Source organism: Bombus vancouverensis, chromosome 17 (genome assembly GCF_051014615.1).
Source record: "Bombus vancouverensis nearcticus chromosome 17, iyBomVanc1_principal, whole genome shotgun sequence".
Classification (NCBI taxonomy): domain Eukaryota; kingdom Metazoa; phylum Arthropoda; class Insecta; order Hymenoptera; family Apidae; genus Bombus; species Bombus vancouverensis.
In genome coordinates this window covers 7,532,106-7,551,305 of record NC_134927.1, presented here as the reverse complement: position 1 = coordinate 7,551,305, position 19,200 = coordinate 7,532,106, and the positions used below count along the sequence as shown (strand labels likewise).

At 41.5% G+C, this 19,200-nt stretch overlaps 1 protein-coding gene across 1 annotated transcript; it reads left to right on the top strand.

Moving 5' to 3' along the window:
* Window positions 1-1,423: 1,423 nt before the first annotated feature.
* On the top strand, window positions 1,424-2,407 carry LOC143303955 (uncharacterized). Its single transcript, XM_076626174.1, has one exon. The coding sequence runs from the start codon at window positions 1,424-1,426 to the stop codon at window positions 2,405-2,407; it is 984 nt and encodes a 327-aa protein (XP_076482289.1).
* The last annotated feature ends 16,793 nt before the right edge of the window (window positions 2,408-19,200 follow it).

Genomic DNA, 19,200 nt, shown 5'->3' with positions numbered 1-19,200 from the left:
CCGATAGAAGTACCGGAGAAACGAAAGGTTACAACGTTAGAAACAACTATAGCAACCCAAAGTCAGATACTGGACAGATTTTCCTCACTCCCACTACTCAAACGAGTCATTGCCTATCGTCCCAGATTTTTTAACAACACGAGACAGCAATCAAAACGCAGGGGAGACCTAACTGTAGAAAAACTACAGCACGCAAGCAAAAGAATCATAGGCATGCTTCAAAAAATGGCATTCTCGAACGAAATACAGGACTTAGTCGCTAACGCAACAGCAAGCAAGACAAACCAATTAATTGCTTTAAACCCATTCATGGACGCAGAAGGAATAATAAGAGTGGGGGGCAGATTAGCACAGTCAGAGCTGAAAGCAGAAACACCCGGCCGTATTACCACAATATCATCATGTCACAGATTTAATTATTCGCGAAGCGCACATAAACCAGGGTCACAGCGGCGTTCAAGGCACACTACACGCAGTGAGACAAACATTTTGGCCAGTCAACGGAAGAGTAGCTGTAAAGTCAGTAATTCGAAAATGTGTTCTGTGCCATAGAATGCAAACCAGAACCCTTACATATCCTATAGGCCAACTTCCAGTAAATCGAGTCAGATTCTCGAAGCCATTTCTGGTTATAGGGATTGACTATTGTGGTCCGTTTTACATCAAATGGCACCAAGGCCGTACACGTAGAAGTGGTCAGTGAGCTCTAAAAAGGTTCTTCGCGAGGCGCGGAAAATGTACTGACATCTATAGTGATAATGGCACTACCTTTACCGGGGCAAACAGGGAACTACATAGAGTCATTACAGACATCAATTCCGAAAGAAACATACCGTAATTACTTATTAAACAATAACGTAAGGTGGCATTTCATCCCACCTCGCATACCAGACTTTGGAGGATTATGGGAAGCCGCAGTAAAGGCAATTAAACATCACTTGGGGCGCATTATGAAGGAACCGCTCTTCACGTATGTAGCATCGGGGAAAAGGGCATAAGAAACATCGAGTTAACCATGGACAATGTCGCGAGAGCCGAGGCGCTGTCAGTCTATTAATGTGTCCTCGGTCTTTTCAAGTGCATAGTTTCGTAGAGAAGACCTACGTGATCTTGGCCACGAGCGTCTGCGGTGGGCCTAGCAAAAGACAAAAGAGATGCTACAACGGCCAGAAAGTTAGTTGAGAGGCGCAGTGTGAGTCGAGGGGTCACAGAGTGTGAATCGACGTACGACGATATTGTAGTCGGTCCTCTTGTTATTGCTTATTAAACTAAACTTAACTCTAAATATAACATCATTACTTGTCCTTACTCTAAGAATCCATACGTTACTACATATTTTGGGGGGCTCAGCCGAGATTTAGAGTGTCAAGTGACAAGTGAAGGGTTTAAGTGACTGTATTCGTGAAACTGATATTTCAGAACAATGGCTGACTACAATACAGGAGAAGCAGGATTGACCGACGAGCAGGTAGCCCAGATGCAAATACCTGAGCTAAAAGACGAACTGAGAAGACGACGGCTGAGACTAGCGGGCAGAAAACGCGAGCTGGTAGAACGATTGCTTGCTGCGTTACGCGTAGAACGGGAACGCGGTGCACGAGAAGACAATCCAGAGGATGACAACGACGACGATTTAGAAGAAGACGACGACGACGATAAGATTGGTGTGGTTGGGGACCGTTTGGACGTTAACGGCCCAGGAAATTGCAATCTCAATAGTCAAGACGACGGAGTTCGGGTAACTCCAGTGATAAGACGATCGAGGCAAAACGAGCCTCGGTGCACGGTGTTAACGTTCAGAGACGTAGAGGACTCGCTAGAAAATTTCAGCGGGGACGATCTGCCGAGTGTAAGTCGGTGGATCAAGGACTTCGAAGAAATGGCGAAAGTGTGTGGTTGGTCAGACATCCACATGGTAGCTTTCGCTAAGAAACTGCTCACAGGCTCCGCTCAACCCTTCGTACGGCGAGAATGGTGCACGAACTTCTGGGTAAAGCTAAGGAAGGCGTTAAAAGACGAGTTTGAAGATGCAGTAAGTGACCAACAGATACACCAGCAGTTAGCGAATAGAACGAAGAGACCAGATGAGAGTCTGCAACAGTACATGAATAGTATGCGTGCGATTGCGGGACAAGGAAGAGTCGATATACAGTCGCAACTCGGCTATATTATTCAAGGCATTCCCGACGAGATCGCAAATAAGGCTGTGTTGTATGGAGTTAAGAACATGCAACAGCTGGAAGAAAGCTTGAAGCAGTATGAAGCGATGAGGAGGGATATGAAGGCGAAGACAAAATTCGGGATAACGATAAAAATCGTTTTGAAAAGCGACAAACCCGTAGCACGAAGACCGCAAAGACTGGCGCCGTCTGAGAAAAAGGAAGTGGACGATTTGATGGAAGTGTGAACAAACGAGGGCGTCATCAAACCATCAGACTCGGAGTATGCAAGTCCGATAGTTGTAGTCCGAAAAAAGATGGCTCCATCAGGCTCTGTGTCGATTTTCGCGAGTTTAATGAACTTATTGAGTGTCCACATTTCCCATTGCCTTTAATTGAAGACATTTTAGATGCGTTGCAGGGCGCCCAGCTTTTTACGACGATAGATTTAAAAAATGGGGTTTTCCAGGTGAGTCTAGACAAAGATAGCCAGAAGTATACCTCTTTTGTTACACCAACGGGGCAATACGAATTTCTGAAGTTGCCGTTCAGTTTGAAAATTTCCCCCGTTGTCTTTCAAAAGATGATTTACAAGGAACTGATGGATATGGGTATTGTCATCGTGTACATGGACGATATTATTATCCTTGCAAAGAATTTAGAGGAAGCGTGGGAACACTTGCAAATGGTCATAGAATTAACTAGGCAGTATGGGTTAGTCATAAATTGGAAGAAATGCCGCTTTATGCAGAGGGAAATCGAGTATTTGGGACACATAGTCTCGGAAAACACCATAAAGCCGTCCGCTCATAAAACCAAGGCCGTTGCAAACTTTCCCAAGCCAACATCCGTTAGAAAAATTCAGAGTTTCTTGGGACTTACGGGATATTTCCGAAAATTCATTAGAGGCTACGCGAAGATTGCCAAACCCTTAACTGACCTGTTGAAAAAGGAGATAGAATTCCGGTTCGGGGATCGGGAATCAGAAGCTTTCAAAACCTTGAAAGCAGCGCTTACCAGCGGGCCTGTGTTAAAACTATATAGAATAGGCACAGAGACCGAGTTACATACGGACGCGTCCGCAGAGTGTTACGGAGCAATATTAATGCAACTAGATATAAACGACGGAAAATTCCATCCGGTCTACTTTGCCAGTGGAAAAACAACTCCCGCGGAAGCGAAGTACACCAGGTACGAACTAGAGGTGCTAGCAATAGTAAAAGCGTTGAAAAGGTTCAGGGTATATCTGTTAGGTGTGCCGTTTACTATTGTTACTGATTGTCAAGCATTCGCCATGACGATGAAAAAGAAAGATTTGTGTGTGCGTGTAGCTAGATGGGCCTTGTTACTAGGCGAGTTTAAGTATCAGGTGTGTCATCGGCCGGGTAAAAGTATACAGCATGTAGATGCTCTGAGTAGAAACCCCCTGACGAGCACTATGTATGTAACGGAGAGTGAAGACGGGCTGATTGCACGGTTGAGAAGTGCACAGAACAAGGACATTGAAGTCCGTAGGATTTTAGACGCCGCAACGTGCAGTCAGGTCGATGGATATGTAATAAGGAACAATATTTTGTATAAGGAGTGTCAGGACGATGTGTTAATAGTAGTACCGAAGGCTATGCAGATTCAGGTAGTCAGGCAGGCGCAGGAGCGTGAGCATTTCGGGATCACCAAAACAGAAGCTATAGTCAAGAAGGACCTTTGGGGGCTACGCGAAAAGGTCGAACACGTGGTATCCAACTGTCTTGACTGTATCCTAGCCGAACGAAAATTGGGCAAGCAAGAGGGATATCTAAATCCATTATACAAAGACTTCACGCCGTTATACACTTACCATATTGACCATGACATGGTCATGGGCCCCATGACAGCTACAAAGAAGAGATACGCGCACATCTTTGTAGCAGTGGATGCGTTCACGAAGTTTACGTGGCTTTATCCTACTAGGTCTACTGATACCGCGGATGTTGTCGATCGACTGAAGAAGCAAGCGGCTATTTTTGGGAACCCACGACGAATCATCTCCGATCGGGGAACAGCGTTACATCCAACGCTTTCCGAGAATATTGCGAAGAAAAAAATATAAAGCATTTATTAATCACGACGGGGGCGTCGAGGGGCAACGGGCAGGGAGAGAGGGTAAACAGGACACTCATACCATTACTAACTAAACTGACTGCACCCAAACCCGATGATTGGTATAAGCATGTCGACCAGGCTCAGAAATACTTGAATTTCACCGTAAACAGAAGCACGGGAAAAATTCCTTTCCAGCTACTGGTCGGGGTCGAAATGCAAGTCAAGGAAGATGCACAAGTTAGAAAGCTAATAGACGAAGAGTGGGCCGCGAGGTTCGAAGATCAACGCCGCGAGGTTTGAAGATCAACGCCGCGAGCTACGTGAGGACGCGAAAAGGAAGATCGCCGCATTTCAAGAGGAGAATCGGCGAAATTACAATAAAAGAAGAAAGAGTGCAAAGTAGTACCGAAGGGGGGACCTAGTGGCCATAAAGAGAACCCAGTTCGGCGCAGGGTTAAAACTTGGAGGAAGATTTCTGGGTCCGTACCGAGTATTGCGAGCCATGCGGAGTGACCGCTACACCGCGGAGAAAGTAGGGGAGCATGAGAGACCAGCGCACACATCGACGACTGCCGATTTCATGAAGCCTTGGGTCCTGAACGCCAAAGATGACGCATCGGATGACAACGAGAATGAACACAATATCTGAGGGCAGATGTTACTGCAGGATGGCCGAGTGTAGTATCGGGGAAAAGGGCCTAAGAAACACCGAGTTAACCATGGACAATGTCGCGAGAGCCGAGGCGCTGTCAGTCTATTAATGTGTCCTCGGTCTTTTCAAGTGCATAGTTTCGTAGAGAAGACCTACGTGACCTTGGCCACGAGCGTCTGCGGAACACGTGTGCGGTGGGCCTAGCAAAAGACAAAAGAGATGCTACAACGGCCAGAAAGTTAGTTGAGAGGCGCAGTGTGAGTCGAGGGGTCACAGAGTGTGAATCGACGTACGACGATATTGTAGTCCTCTTGTTATTGCTTATTAAACTAAACTTAACTCTAAATATAACATCATTACTTGTCTACTCTAAGAATCCATACGTTACTACACGTATGAAGAATTAACGACGTGCATGATCGAAATTGAAGATATCCTCAACTCGAGGCCATTAACACCACTATCATCGGATCCAGATGACCTCAGCCCTTTAACGCTCGGGCACTTTCTGATAGGTGATGTAACAACTAGCATTTCCGAGCGTGATCTTACTATCCAAAAACCCGGCCGACTATCTTCATGACAACGGATACAGCAAGTGAGGCAGCATCTGTAAAACAGATGGCATAAAGAGTACCTAAATCATCTGATGGTCGGAAAGGGTTGGCATAAGCCGGAACTCACAGAATTCAAGGAGGGCATGTTAGTCATACTAAAGGAAGACAATACTCCTCCACTCCAGTGGCCTATGGGCCGGATAACAAAGTTGCACCCAGGAACTGATGGGGTCACACGAGTAGTTACGGTGCGCACAATTAACGGAGAATATAAACGAGGGATCAATAAAATAGCACCTTTATCAATCGACGCTGAGAAAAAAAAACATACAAACCAACCAAACACCACTACCAGCAACTTTTGAACGGGACCTTTCAAGGGGGCGGTATGTTCGGAATTTCAGGTGGCCGTCCATTTATGGCATGGACAGGCCCATTTCCCTCATTAGGAAATTCCGAATTACCGGTCCTCCCAGGGTTGTAATTCGGAATTTGAGTGGCCATCCGTTTATGACACGGACAGGCCCATTCCTCTCGTTAGGAAATTCCGAATTACATGTCCTCCCAGGGCGGTAAACGTAATGACTCGAGGCCAGGAAAAACCCAGGAAAAGACCAGCCGGAAGGACACGGTGGGGAGAAGAAATCCAACTGCGGGAGGAGAGAATCAGGCAAGAGGAACGGGAGAATTCAACTACAAGCAACGAAGAGTACAGACACAGGACGACGGAGTCCCAACTTAGCTCAACTATAAACAACGAAGACTACAGACACAGGACGACAAAGTCCCAACTTAGTTCGGTTAAGTGCTACAACGAATACAAATAAAGTGCCGTCAAAATCTAACACTCGAGTTATTCCATCTTCTTTACCTTGAACGTTAAGTCATTCGAGGTACGCGATATTGACCTGACCGATTGCTCTTTAGTCGATAATACGCAACAACTATGATGGGGTGTATCTAAGGACACGAGATCATCGGATTCGTCGAGGAAAGCCTTCGCTCGGAAAGTGAGGGAAATGGACGTTCCTGTTAATTGGTTAATTTCTATGTTGGTGGTTGAAGAAGAATGCTAACCGCCCTTTAGAGAAAGTTGCTAGCTGGAATCGTCGAATGTGTTTGCTTCGTTGTTAGGCTAGACCCTTCGCACTTTGCTGTTCGAAACCAAGTGAATCTTTTGTTCGAAACCAAACAGATCTTTTTCTTTGTTGCCCCTCGATATCCCCACTACGCACGAGTTTGTTAGATATTCGCGACAGTTGCCGGGTATGCATTTTTCCAAATATTCGGGGAAAGAACCGTACGGATATAGATGGTATATTAGGCATGTCGGCCTTATGCTTTGATGGTATAGCGCTTTGTGTCGTGAAGCCATCGGAAAGTTCCATCGTCGAGTGCCGTCACAAGGCTATAGAGTCTAGCAACTATTACTTTTCCACCTAATAATAGACATGTAGAGGTCGTAGAAATAGGTACAAAATATATCGGCCTTGAGGAAAATTCATTCGATGAAGATAACGATGACATTGAAGATAATGATTTATTAGAAAACGCGAATAAAGAAAATTTAGAAAGTAAAGAAGACGAAAATTATAGTAATCCCGAAAACTTGAAGATTCCTAGGAGATCTACACGTAATAAGAAAATCCCAGTGAGATATCCAGAAAACAGAAGTGAGATTTATGTAAATTACTGTAGAGTAGATATCCTTTGTTCATTTGAGGGGGCGATCTATAGCGAAAATCATGAAAATTGGAAACAGGCTATGGGCAAGGAAATAGAATGTCTTTATAAAGATAAAACTTGGGAATGAGTAGAAAATGTAAAAGGCAAAGAGGTACTAGATGTAAAGTGGATTTATACGATAGCAGATAGCTGTAGCGAGTAATCAAACTTTAAAAATTTTGTTAGCATATTGTTGTCAAAATGGACTGACTAATTGTTGAACAAATGGATGTAGAAAGCGCATTTTTAAATGGCGAAGTAAGCTCCGGAGATATATGTAAATCACCAAATGGATATGTAGACAGGACGAATAGAATACATAAATCAGCAAAGGCGTTTTATGGGTTAAAAGAAAGTCCGAGGGATTGATATGAATGTTATCATAAGCATGTAAGGAGATTAGCATTTAAGAAAATTAACATAGAGTTGTATAAACATACACTCATGGACAGGGAGAGAATGTTGTTTGTTTGCTAATATACGTGGGTGATTTGTTTATCTATTTGTTTATCTATTTGTAAAATGCAGAATGTAAAGAAATTATTGACCGACAAATTTGAAATGGAAAATTTTTGTGAGATAAAAGAATATCTTGGAATCAGCATAGAATATGATTATACCAAAAATGAAATGAAACTGAGTTAAACGAAATACATTGAGTCACTAGTATGTAAATACAAAAAAATTACAAGATAGCTGTTACGTCGTGCGACATTCTACCTAGACCACGCCACACACCGCTGGCAGGATGGCAACCAGATGTCCGCACGCCTTCACTGCGTACCTTAAGAGGCGATCATAAATCTTAGGAATTTCTAAGGTCCTTCAGACCGAACCAAACATCTGCACTAAGTCACTGTCTGAAGATTATTGTTTATTACGGAAAGATAGGAGAAGTTCGTTTTTCTCATGTACGATGTTTCACATTAGCAACTTTCTCTCGGGGGCGGTTAACACCTTCCTCCGCCCTTCCACACCAATCCAGAAAATTAACCAATTACCAGAGAAGTCCTTCCCGCTCTCTCCCAACAAGAATTTGGTCTTAAGAAATCAGCTTTTCTCGCATCATTAGACCCACCCATTGCAAGTATCCTCCGCTGCATCATCGTTACAGAAAGTCAGTCTTTATACATTTTTTGAACCTTCAACATCTAAGCGTGCGTCGCGTACAACATCTTGTTACTCTAGCTATCAATCGAATTAATTGTACATTTGTAGTTAAGAAGTTGTTGGAATAAACATTATTTATATCTGTTAATTCAGTGTAAAGTCAATTCAACCACCCCTATTATCGCAACAGAAATCAGGGGATCGATCATTTCGTGGCGTCGATTATCCAATCGTAACGGGAATTTACGACTCCCGTTGACGTGCTTTCTCACGCGCGTCTCCCCGCGAATGGTCGAAACAATAGCAAACTGTACGGTATACCTATGTGGAAAGTAATTGAAAAATTGAAAAGGCTGAGATAAGTGAAGAGGATATTAAATAGAGAAATTTAATTGGTGCATTGTTGTATATAAGTTCAAATACACGACCAGATTTCAGAACTGTTATAGCGAAACATATTTTAAGTATGCATGGCGAATATTGAAATATTTGGATCGGACAAAAGATTCAAAATTATGTTATAAAAGAAATGAAAACTGTGAAATGATAGGTTGTTTTGTAGACGCTGATTGGGCAGGAGATCACTTAGATAGGAAATCCACATCTGGATATTTAATTAGATTATGTGGAAATGTAATTGTTTGGAAGTCAAGAAAACAAAAGTGTGTAACAAAGGCTTCGATATATGCAGAGTATGTGGCTCTATCGGAAGCGGTGAGCGAACTAACGTTTATCAAAGAAGTAATGAAAATATTCTACGTAATTCTAGATAATAAACCTGTGAAGATTTATGAGGATGTCACGTAAAATAGGAAAAAGAAAATCTCAGATGAAAAGAAAAATAAAATATAAAAAAAAATAAAAAGAGAATTTATTTTTGAACACTTAGTTTACACTAAATACGATTTGGTTCTGAACTCCAGCCGTGACTTTCCAAGACTGAAGCTCTTACAATTTGACTTTCGATTGGATCTGTTTCTTTTTTCTTCGTCACCCCTGAATATCCCCACTATCCGCGCGTTCGTTGTAAGGCGTCCGCAATCGTTGCCACGCACGCCTTCTTTTAGAACATTTGACGGAAGGACCGAGTGCCGTTACAGTTTTATCTCCATCATCAGTGTTACGACCGTTCGCGGAGAGACGCGGTCGCGAGGAAAACGCGTCAGCGAGAGGCGTAAATTCTCGCTACGATTCGGTGAATCGACGCCGCGAAGTAGTCGTTCCCCTGTTTCGGTTAGGATAACAGAGGTGGTTGATTGAATATGACACAGTAGTAAGTTATATTTCACCGTTTATTCCACAACTTATAACGAGAATATTTACACTGGTGCGTGTGTACGAGATGATTGAGTGACTGATCTGCGGGTGTGTCTACCCGCTCGAAGGATGTTGACCGTTCGAAGGATGTGAAATCAGTACGTCTTGGGAGACGATGATGTGTCGGAGGAAAACTAAGGATGGGTGTGTCTAGCGCACGGGACCATCGGATTTGTTGGTGCCGATGTTATTTAGGAGAGTGAGGGAATAGGCTTCGTTTTTAATTGGTTAAACGAAGGGTCTTAACCGCCCTCGAGAGAAAGTGGTTAGTGGGAGGAAAGTTGCAGCGTGCGTGAGAAAAACCAACTTTCCCTTGGCCAGCCGTGGTAGACAATAGTGTTTAGAAATTCCTCGGAACCAGATGTTTGTTTTGTTTCAAGGACCTTTTCTAGGAAGTCTATGAGATTGATGGACGGTGCTTAAAACTATGGAAGATACGCTGCGAGTACCCGAAGACATCTGGTTGCCACATTGCCCGCGGTGTGTGGCCTGGGCTAGGTAGAGTGTTACGCGACGTAACAATCAGTCCATCGGATTTGAAGTGTGCCAATCGTAGCAAGGACAACGCTCAAGTGATAAATATAGTGAAATACGGGAATTTTACGAAGAATTCCAAACATATTGAAATTCATTATCTCTATGTTCACGAGTGTATAAAGGAAAACCTGATAACCGTAATTAAAATAAACACAGATGAGAATGTCGTGGATATTTTTACAAAAGCACTATATAAAGATAAGTTCGAAAAATTTAGATTGTTGATCGTATTTAAGTATTTAAGTTAATCGTTGTTCTTAAATGCAAAGTAAAGAAATGTGTCTTAATAGAAATGTACGATATAAATGTAAGGAGGCGTGTTGAATATATAGTATGTACATTCGTATGGTACGTGCGAGAGTGAAGGAACGTAGAGCGAAAACACACACAAGTATATGTAGCAGCACATGAGTTGTAGGACAATTCAAATCGGGAGTGGCCTATTTTGTTGTGCCTCGGGGTATCAACGCTGTTTTGGGTTCGCGAAGTTCTAATGTTCCGTCCGGTGACTCTTTACATCAATCAGAATTCATCCCTTGGGCAAGACGGCAACGCGCTGTGCAAATATAATTAGTCGGACCTAATAATCTTAAGGAACTGTCATAAACCTAAACTTTTCGATTTGACCGTTAAGGCCGTTAATTGGTATAAAACACCTTCAAGTCAAGAGGTTTCTTATGGTTATTGTCCGATCAGATAAAAAATGGGTAGGTCGGGTTTTTCCATGTTCAACGGTCAGTTCCACCTGTAAGCGACCTGTGCTGGGGCGGCCAACACCCAGCAATAGTTTTCCTCTGCGACATCATCGTCACCAAACTGGACTGGTTCATCGTCCTCAGATCAGTCAACATCTCTTCATTATTTGTCATCCTTAGGCCAGTCAACATCTCTTGACTGGTTGTCCATCTTTAAATCAGTCATTTGTTTAAGGGGGTATTCTAATCTAGAGGCACAAATTTCGGGCGCTTTTTCGAGCTCTGTAAAAAAAACAAAGAATATTTTTACTATCAATTTTTATCATTCGTTTATTTATATTTTAAGAATATATAAAAAATTTAAAAAAAATTCAAAACTCGAAAAGTTATCGGTTGGTAAAGTGGGGGGTCCAAAAAAGGGATGTCCTGACGTGTGTAACATTAACCAAATCTCAATCCACAACAGAGACCCAGTTCTACCTGTGCATCCGAGCTAAACGGACGTGTAAAACAGTGCTTCAGAAAAAGTGCGGCAAGTGGGGAAGAGAAAGTTATCAACAGCAACGCCCATACCTAAATGGTGGAAACCCGTGTCTTCTACTAAGAAGACTATAAGCAAATCTAAAATGAAAAAGCACATCTCACCAATAAAAATAATTAACAAACACGAACATTACTACATAAATAAAACATATCAAACCCAAGCCAATAAACTAAGAACAGAAATGCTCAGTTACAAACGAAGTTGATATGGAAATCAATAAAGAAATAACCGAACAGGATGAAAGCTGGAAGGTGGCGAGTTATAACAAAGAACGAAAAATAACAGGAAATCCAGATACAGAAAAGCAGCGATGGCTGCAAGAATTACCACTAAGAAACTCCTTCAGCTCACTTACAGAAGAAATAGATGACGACCAGACGACGAAAAACACAACTAAATCAACGCACACTACAAAACCACCACCAATATTTGTCGAGGCCCAGATAATAAACCCGCTTATTAATCGAATAAACGATATAGTTGGGAAGGAAAACTACACAATAAAACAAACAAAACTAGAAAAAGTAGAAATACAAACAAACACCCCAGAAAGTTATAGGAAAGTGATAAAAGAATTAAGAGAAAAAAATGCTATATACCACACGTACCAGCTCAAAACGGAAAGGAGCTACAAAATAGTTATAAGAGGATTACATCCAAAAATTAACACAAAAAAATTAAATGACGAATTAGCAAAAATTGACCACCAAACAAGAGCAATAAACAATATGACAAGATAAGATACGAGGCAACCATTACCATTATTCTTAATAGAATTGGAACCTAGAACCAACAACAAGGAAATTTATGAAATCAAAAGAATTCTAAATAAGATAGTAACATTGGAACCACCACGCCACAAAAAAGATATACCACAATGCATGCGGCGCCAACAATACGGTCACACAAAAAATTGTTGTAACAGAAGCCCGGTGTATTTTCGACCAATCGCGGGGAGACGCAATTGCGAGGAAAGACGTCAACGGGAGTCGTAAATTCCCGTTACGATTATAATAATCGACACTACGAGTTGATCGATCCCCTGATTTCCATTAAGATAATAGGGGTGATTCGGTTAGTGTAACACTGTGATTCACAGAATTATAAGTTTTTTATTTCCAACATCTAAGTTACACTGTTGAGTAGATATAATTCCTAGATGACACTTTGTCGCACGAAGATATGGTATATGTACACTAGAGCAAGGCTCTTGGAGTTGAACTTAGTATGTTAGTAGGACGTAGCACTAGAGGATACTTAATAGGAAGTGAATGTTCGTGCTTATACTAAGATGTTAGATTTAGACGTTAGTTGTAAGTTGACCCTTCTAGCGGTGTAGAAGAAGTAGTTGACTTTTCTAGCGGTGTAGAAGAAGTTGACCCTTCTAGCGGTGTAGAAGAAGTTGACCCTTCTAGCGGTGTAGAAGAAGTAAAGTTGACTGATGAGTGTAAATTCGCACGTTCGTGGGGAGACGCGATCTCGGGGAAGCGCGCCAACGGGAGTCGTAAATTCCAGTTACGATCGACTAATCGACGCCACGAATCGATCCCTTATTTCTTGTGGGATAATAAGGGTAGTTAACTTGAATATAACGCTGCTGTTAACAGGTATTATATATTTGCACAATCCAACAACTTCGGTGTGATACAAGTGAATGGTTGATATAAACTGACTACGAATGAGTACGACCTGAGACTCTGTTCGTATTGTCGCGTATGTTGTGTCGACTGACTTGAGTGGATCCTTGGTGAAGACTGACTTGCACTGCTGATGTCGCAGTAAAAGTGGTTGACTTGATTCTCCGAAGGATGGGAACTCAGTGCTGTTCGGTGACGATATTGTGTCGAAGGAAAGCTAAGGATGGGTGTGTCCCTTGAACGAAGAACGCGGATTCGTTATTCACACCTTTCGTCAATGAAGTGAGGGTAAACGTCCGCGATGCCGATTGGGTATGACCCATGCGAATGCAGAAGGAGATGAGGAAGTCTCCCACCAACGTGGGTCGGGGGTGATTTCATTCCTGGGAAAACCCAGTCGTTTTCGGTGGACATGTGTTGAGTTTTCCCAGTCTACCTGCTTTTTCCATGATTTTTAAGAACCTAATAAAATCAAGAACTTTTTCTAAATCCGGACATAAACCGAAAATACTTCTAGACAAATAGATTACTTGACAACATGTGGAAACAATTAAGGTAGAAGTTGATGGTTTATGGTGAGTCCTTGAGTTTATTGAGGGTCGGGAAGAAGGTAGGTCGGCCGCTGGCTGCCAGGTAACGTCGGCTACGGTGCAGATGTTCCATGCGACGTAACAACGATGCTGTGTCGGAGGAAAGCTAGCGATGGGTGTGTCTAGCGCACGGGACCATCGGATTTGTTCATGATGTTTTTGGTCAGGAAGTGAGGGCAGTATACATTGCTTCTGATTGGATAAACGAAGGTTGGTGGACTAGAAAGATCTTAGCCGCCCTCGATAGAAAGTTGCTAGTAGGAAGCATCGTACGTGAGAACTAACTTTCCCTTGTCAAGCCGTAGTAAACCATACTCTTTAAAAATGGTTCGGAAAAAAGATATTTGTTGGGTCTGAAGGACCTAAGCTGGCAAATTACTGGGATTTATGATGGGTCTTTAAAACTATTGAGGGTACGCAGCAAGGATGAGCGGACATCTGGTTCCCGTCTGACCCGCGGTGTATGGCCTAGGTCTATGGTATGGTCTAGGTAGAGGGTCGTCCGACGTAACACCCGGCATATGTTAAATATGCAAAAAATCACTTAACAATACACTGTCCATACATAGGGAAAATAAATGAAATAAAATACTACAACTGTAATGGAAACCATCCAACCAGCTATAAAGGATGTGAAATCAGGAAACAATTACAACGTGAACTGTTTCCACCACTTCGCAATAGATCAATCAATAACTACCAACCACAACAAAGTACAACGGATAATGAAGCAACATTGAAAGCACAAAATGAACCAAAAGCTGTAAACAGAAATATAGATCCCCAAGGAAACCGAAGCTACGCGCAAGTAACACAAAACATTAGACAAGCAACGCTCACAAACAATCAGAATCAAACCAGCAACAACACCGAAGACGATACAGAAATCAAAGAAATGCTCAAACAATCCATTAAAGGTACGGAGATATTAGGAAAAATAGTAAGTGAGCTAAACACAATACTAAGGCAACAAGTACAACAAACAACAGTCATGTTACAACTACTCACAAACTTGTTAAGTAAAAAATAAAAACAGACATGCTTAAAATAGCAGCCTGGAACTCTAAGAGCCTACAACAAAGGGCCCTAGAAACTAAAACATTCCTGTATGACAATAATATCGACATACTACTCGTATCGGAAACACACTTCACTACAAAAAGTTACATAAAAATACCGTACTACACCATATATGATACCAAACATCCCTCAGGAAAAGCACACGGGGGGACCGCAGTAGAAATAAGAAACGACATTAAACATCACTTACACAGCCAGGTTAGTAAGGAATATATACAAGCAACCACCGTTACTGTACAAACTAGCAGCAACCATTTACAGTTGCCAGCAGTATATGTACCGCCGCGGCACAAAATTACATCGCAAATGTGGGAAGAGTACTTTCGACACTTGGGTGACAAGTATATTGCAGCTGGAGACTATAACTCAAAGCACACGCCATGGGGATCAAGAATCACTACACCTCGAGGTAGAAGCCTGGAAAAATACATTAGAAACAACAACTTCAATATATTATCCACAGGAAGACCGACAGACTGGCCGACAGACCTGAGCAAAATTCCTGGCCTACTCGACTTTGCAGTTACAAAGGGACTAAACGCAAATAAACTAAAAATAACATCTAGCCTCGAGCTTAGCTCCGATCATACACCCATAATAATTACATGCAGAAACAAACCAATACTTTATAGCAATCCAGAGACACTATGCAACAAAACCACCAAATGGCAAACTTTTAAAGAAATAATTGAGAGCAAAACCAACTGCAACATTCCATTGAAAACACCTGAACACATCGAACGAGCAGTAACAACATTTACAGAAACTATTCAAGAAGCAGCATGGGCAACCATTATACCTGAATCAATCAAAAGACAAACAAAAATAATTCCATTAGACATCCTCGAAAAAATTAGAGAAAAAAGAAAAGCGAATGCAAAATGGCAAAAACATAGAACAAAAGAAAAAAACACCTAAACAAACTTGCAAAGGAAATAAAAAATAAAATAAAATAACACAATAACAACGAGTTCACAAAGGTTATTGAGTCACCATCTGCGCACGAGAACTACAACTACTCCCTATGGAAAGCCACAAAAGATAAAGAAGACAATAAAACTGGTCCCAGCAATCAGAAAAGCAGATAACACATGGGCAAGAAGTAACGAAGAGCAAGCTGAAGAATTTTCCAACCACCTATGCAACACATTTACACCACATAATATCAACAACAGCAACCACGATAGTCATACGGACGAGGATGCGCTAACCACTAGTACATCAACTGACAAATACTACACCATACCTAAAACAACAGCATAAGAAATTAGAAACATAATCGAGAAAACAAGAAATAATAAAGCGCCAGGAATCGACCTAATCAATGGCAAAATCTTGAAAAATCTTCCGCCAAAAGCGATAAGACAAATCACAATAATATTTAACGCAATACTAAAAATTCAATACTTTCCTAAACTTTGGAAACTAGCACAGGTTATAATGTTACCTAAACTAGGCAAAGACTCACATCGAACTACATCATACAGACCAATATCATTACTTCCTATGTTCTCTAAAATACTAGAGAAAGTAATTTACGACCAGATAAAACCAATAATAGAGAAGGAAAAATTAATACCGGATCGCTAATTCGGATTCAGAAACAAACACTCCACTATAGAGCAAATGCACAGACTGGTCAACGAAATAATACTAGCACTAGAAAACAAGCAATACTGTACAGCCCTCTTTATGGACATAGAGAAAGCATTCGACAAAATAAACCACGAAAGCCTTCTACAATCAATCAGGAAACAATTCCCGGAGCAAATATATCAATTGGTAAAATCCCACTTAAGCAGCAGAACCTTCGTAATAAAAATCAAGGACACATACTCCGAAGTCAAAGACATCAAGGCAGGAGTTCCGCAAGGAAGCGTCTCAGGACCAATACTATACACACTATACACTGCCAACATATCAAAAACTACCAATAGCAAAATACTGACATTTGCGGACGACACAGCGGTATTAGTCAGGCACACTAATCCTGTAACAGCAGTCACATTACTACAAGAACATACCACAAAAATGGAAAGGTAGCTACATGTTAAACAAATAAAAGCAAACCCCAGTGAATGCAACCATATTACATTTACACAACGAAAACAGATACGCACGCACGCACATATTACAAACAAGGCAAGTCAAATACCTGGGACTCCACATAGATACACAACTCACATGGAAACAGCATATCAAATCAATAATAGACAAAATACAGACGGCAAGGAGACAAATGCATTGGTTAACAAGTCGAAAATTCAAACTAAGTATAGAAAATAAATTCAAAATATACAAAATGATCATAAAACCAATCTGCACGTACGGAATACCACTATGGGAAACAACAGCAATGAGCCATATAAGCAAAATGGAGACAATGCAAGCTAAAATTCTTAGAATAATAGTAAACGCGCCATGGTACGTTAGAAACAAGAACATTCGGAAAATCCTGGGAATACCAACGGTCAAGGAGGAGATTAGCAGATGTGCAAGAAGGTACAGCGAAAGAATAGCAACGCACCTGAATCGGCTGGCAGCGGAAACTATCAACACATGAAGCATAGAAAGAAGACTAAAAAGGAACACCCAACAGATCTCATAAAGGATATAACCTAACAAACACGAAGATGGTGCTGGGGGTAGCCACCCACATGATAAACAGCCAAAAAATTCTACCAAATGTCCAAATCGGACAAATTGTGAATGTAAACAACTAAATAAAAAAAAATAACAGAGACCAGGCCACACACTGAGGGCAAGATAGCATCCAGATGTCTACGCATCCTTACTGCGTACCCTCAATAGTCTTAAGGACCTACCAATAAATCTTGGCATTTCATAGTTAAGGTCCTTCAAACCAAAAACAAGCATCTTCCATTTCCAGTGTTCTTTTCATTTATGTTTAATACGAAAAGATACGGGAAAGTTAGTTTTCTCACACTCGGTATTTTCCGTTAGCAGCTTTCTCTCAAAGGCGGCTAAGACCCTTCCTAGTTCACCAGGGTTCTTGTGCTCCAATCAAAAGCAATGTCTATCTCCCTTGCTTTCCTAATCAAAATTGTCCTTAATGAATCAGCTCATCTCGTGGCCTCAGACACACCCATCCCTAGCTTTGCTAAGTCACAACATCGTTACTAAACACTACTCAGTCTCTATCTTTAGAATAGTCAATACCTTTTACCGAGTTTCTACACTTAGACCGGTCGCGTACTTAACGTATCAGTCTAACTAGCTTCTACATAAAGTTGTGGAGTAAATTGTGATTTATGCGTGTTAATTCAGTGTATATTCCATTATGATTGCTGAATTCATAATAAAGTTTAATAAAAGTAAAATTGATAGTTGTGTTACGACTTAGCTATTTTATTTTATCATCCAACCCTCAAGTTTGGCCAAGTGACAATGGCCACACACCGCTCCATCAAGCGGCGGTATTAGGCACGCGGGGGGCGGTGTATCGCTCACACCGGTTCCCGGGCCCCTTTCAATCGCAGCCGGGACGGTCATCGTGGAGGTTTTAGTCGGTTGGAGTCCGGCACTACCACGCCGCTTTTCCCCAGAAGCGACCTGGTGTCCGTGCGGATTTCCTCTACGTTAATAAAAAAGAAAAAAAAAGGTTGATATGATCACTAGTTCCTACATGCTAAGTTGGTACGACTTCTAACGACGCTCCTTTATCTTAGGCGTCGACTACGTGATAATTATGTGACGGCACTCGACGACGGAACTTTCCGATGGCTTCACGACACAAAGCGCTATACCATTAAAGCGTAAGGCCGACATGCCTATTGTACCCTACGGTACTTTCGCCGAATATTCAGAAGAATGCATACGCGGCAACCGTCGCGGACATCTAGTAAACGCGTGCATAGTGGAAATATCGAGGGGCAAGAAAGAAAAGAATCCCTTTGGTTTAGAACCAAAGATTGATTCTGCCCCGAGCTGCGAAAGGTTAAGCGCATAGTGAAGCAAACACAATTAGAGATACGTGATTATTGACTCTTCATAGTTAATCGTTAATCGTTAATTGTTAATTGTAAATTGCTGACTGTTGATTGTTAATAGTTTAATGAACTTTCTTGATGAACTTCAAGAGTATTTCTTGTGGGCACCTTCACCAACAACCACCTCAATTATCTAAGTGTATCATATATTGTGTATCATAAGTGTGTTCATATGGCTGTACTTGGTGGTGAAATACAGAAAGTAAAAACTGAATCTGTGTGAATCAATTAAATATCAAACTTCAAAACCTATTTAATAACATAACTTTTGATACATCGTCACTTAGAGGAGGATTTTCATGGACAAATTTATCGATAGTGTTCTCGGCCACAGCTTTTAACTTTTTGTTCGATTTGTTCCGGTCGGAATAGCCAAAATCACCCCAATCGCTGTGACTCGGTAAATAATTGAAATTTTGAAAAATCCCTTTAAGGACAAATCCCCCATTAAGAAAAAGTCCCTTGAATGTCTAAACTTTGGAAATATAAAAGAAATTTTTCGATT

Bases quoted from the DNA above. Each gene is read 5' to 3' on its own strand.
- LOC143303955 (XM_076626174.1), top strand. From the start codon at position 1,424: ATGGCTGACTACAATACAGGAGAAGCAGGATTGACCGACGAGCAGGTA.